The 2600-nt window shown below is 47.0% G+C and overlaps 1 protein-coding gene across 1 annotated transcript in view; it reads right to left on the bottom strand.

The window, feature by feature from the left end:
- Positions 1 to 1448: 1448 nt before the first annotated feature.
- ankmy2a (ankyrin repeat and MYND domain containing 2a) overlaps positions 1449 to 2600 on the bottom strand; it is an 11621-nt gene continuing 10469 nt past the window's right edge. The window contains exon 10 of the mRNA XM_008287361.1: positions 1449 to 2445. Within this exon, the coding sequence (XP_008285583.1) occupies positions 2312 to 2445 (134 nt within the window). The 3' untranslated portion in view covers positions 1449 to 2311. The remainder of the gene's footprint in view (positions 2446 to 2600) is intronic.

The raw sequence follows: 2600 nt of genomic DNA, 5'->3' as shown, positions 1-2600 counted from the left end.
CACACCTATGGACAATTTAGAATCACCAGTTAATGAAGCCGGAGAACCTGGAGAGAACCCACACTGCACAGGGAGAACATGGAGACTCCATGCAGAAAGATCCCGGGCGTCCTCACCGGGACATGAACCGGCGACCTTCTAGCTTGCAATGCTAACGACCTTGCAGCCCCAGATTCATTTCAGTGCAGTTCATATCGCAGTAATTCACAGCATTGCAATCTACCGGCATTTAAGATAACGAGGTGTGGACCTTGGACAATTAGAGAAAGAAACCCAACGAATGCAAAGATTCTCTTGAGCAGCACTGAGAAGAAACCTCCGGCAGAACTACAGGAGAGGGAAGACACAAGAGTTTTCCAGTGCATTATGGGAAACCCTCAGCTAAGGGAAGACTCGTGGTCGCCTGAGGCAGCTTTAACTAGAAGCTTTAACAGAAAGGAGGGTTTTAAGCCTAGTGGAGAGGATTGCTGCCCCCAGGATCCAAACTTGGTTCCACAGTAGATGTGATTGTGTTTCTGTTTTCTTGTTTTTTTTTATTTAAATGCAGCTTTTTTCTTGAACCCGATCTCTCATGAACCTGGGTACCGCCACCATGTCATCCACTGCCTGCCTTCAGTCCAGGTCTTGGATAGAAAAGGTGAGATTCAGAGGGACGTGTCTGGCCCACTATTTTTACTTACTTCATGCCACTTTAACAGCCTTTGTTTGCATTCGTTGTTGCTGTGAGTCAACAGCAAAGCACCTGTCTGTTGTGTTGTCAGAAGTGAAGCCAGCGGAGAGGAGAAGGTGCTTCCAGATGTATCACCAGGATCGCCATCGCCTCCTCCAGTCTGTGGCCTTTGGCAGACAGGAATCGTAGTCCGCAAAGACGGAGGAGATGCTCTCAGAGACCAGCACCTGTTGTTGTCATTACAAAGATGTCTCCCGCTGTTTCACTATTTCTGTCTGGTGCTAGAAATGCTTCGAAAATTAGCGCTGTAAAAAAAACGATGGTGAGGTCTGAGAAATACGAATGTCTTTTTCAAAGAGTTTTTATCGGGGGGGGACTAAACTCAGACGCAAAATGAAACACAAATGACCAAAACTGAGATCTAAAACACGACTCAAGAGGACCAGAATGACCCCTAAATACCCAAAACTGACCCCCAATAGATGACCAAACTGGCTACGACAGATTCAACTACCAGGAAGAGACGCAAAACACCTCCAGAGGGGACGCAAAGAAAGGCAACGAATCTGCAAGATGTGCGGTTGGAGACACAGAATGACTACAAATGGTTGTTTGTGGTCATTTTGCATCTCAGTCCCTGGGCTCTGCTCTGGGACGGAGAGCCTTTCACGCATCTGTATCCAGCATGAGGTTCGTCTACTATTCAGGAAACCATGTGAAAGCCGCATAAGATCATCACCGTCAGAGGAAATACACACATGAACGTCTACTCCAAACATCAGTGAAGTTGGTCTTTATTTAATGTAGCCGGACATGTCGGATGCCTTCAGGTCAAACAGAGCCTAACTGGACGCCATGTCGTCCCTCCAGCTGCTCTGTCCACTCACGCCGCACAAGAAACGAGAGGGAATATCGAACAAGCCGATGTTTTGTCTTCTTGTGCGACGACGTCTGAACCAACTGTTGGATTTTAGAGAACAAAAAAAACAAAAAAAAAAAACATTTTCATTTCGTTCTAATCTGGAAAATCCTGAGCGTTAACGTCACAATTCACGACACACTAAAAATAAACTCATGTTTAAGTCATTCATATTGAAAAATATACATTTTTTTTGGTCAACATTGTGCAGCCATGCTATCCACTCACGAGCTACCACGAGGCCATCGGTACAAAAGGAACGCCTCGATAACACGTCCAAGTATATCGCAAACAAACAAACAGCTCTGATTGGCTACGCAGTCACTTCCGTCCCCGCGCGGTTTGCTACAGTTTCTTAAGGCAGAATTTCGTCCCGTCGTGGATGTGAACCATCGGCTCTTCGTTTATGTTTCCTCCCAGTGACCTCTACCACAAACAGCCTACGCAGCGTTCACATTCACATACGACAACATCATCTGAAAAAATTAACTTAGTAAACGGACGAGAAGACGACAGCTGTGGCACAAACATTCCTTGTGTGGTTTAGTGTCCCCCTGCTCCGATGACAGTCTGAGGTTGATAATAAATATGGGCTCTTCTCTCCACCTGCACCAGTCTTTGCCTGGCTTTTAGTGTAACTGCGGTTTGGTCTCCGTGTGCGGTGTATGGATGTACTCTGGAGGAGGTCGGTCGGTCGGTGCCGTCGACTGTTAAGGCGCTCCTCAGTTGTCAGCAGCTGGGATGGAAGTAGGGTTTGAGGCTTCTGCTGCAGAGTCTAAGGCGGCGACCTCACTGTTGGCCTCCACTGAGAGCTCCTGCATGGAGTCCGTGGCCTCCTGCACCGCTGTAGTCTCCTCTGGAACACAAACACAACAAAGCATTTGAGGTTAAAGGCAGCATGATCGTTTTCTGTCATGATAGTTTAAAGAACTGGACTGTTACGGTCCATGGTTATGGTTATGTGGACTTGTGGAAGCGCAAACGGTACAAATGTAAACAAAGGAGGAGGAA

This window comes from Stegastes partitus, unplaced genomic scaffold, assembly GCF_000690725.1.
Source record: "Stegastes partitus isolate 25-593 unplaced genomic scaffold, Stegastes_partitus-1.0.2 Scaffold497, whole genome shotgun sequence".
NCBI lineage: Eukaryota > Metazoa > Chordata > Actinopteri > Pomacentridae > Stegastes > Stegastes partitus.
The sequence above is the reverse complement of the archived record's forward strand: the minus strand, read 5'-3'. Positions and strand labels throughout refer to the sequence as shown.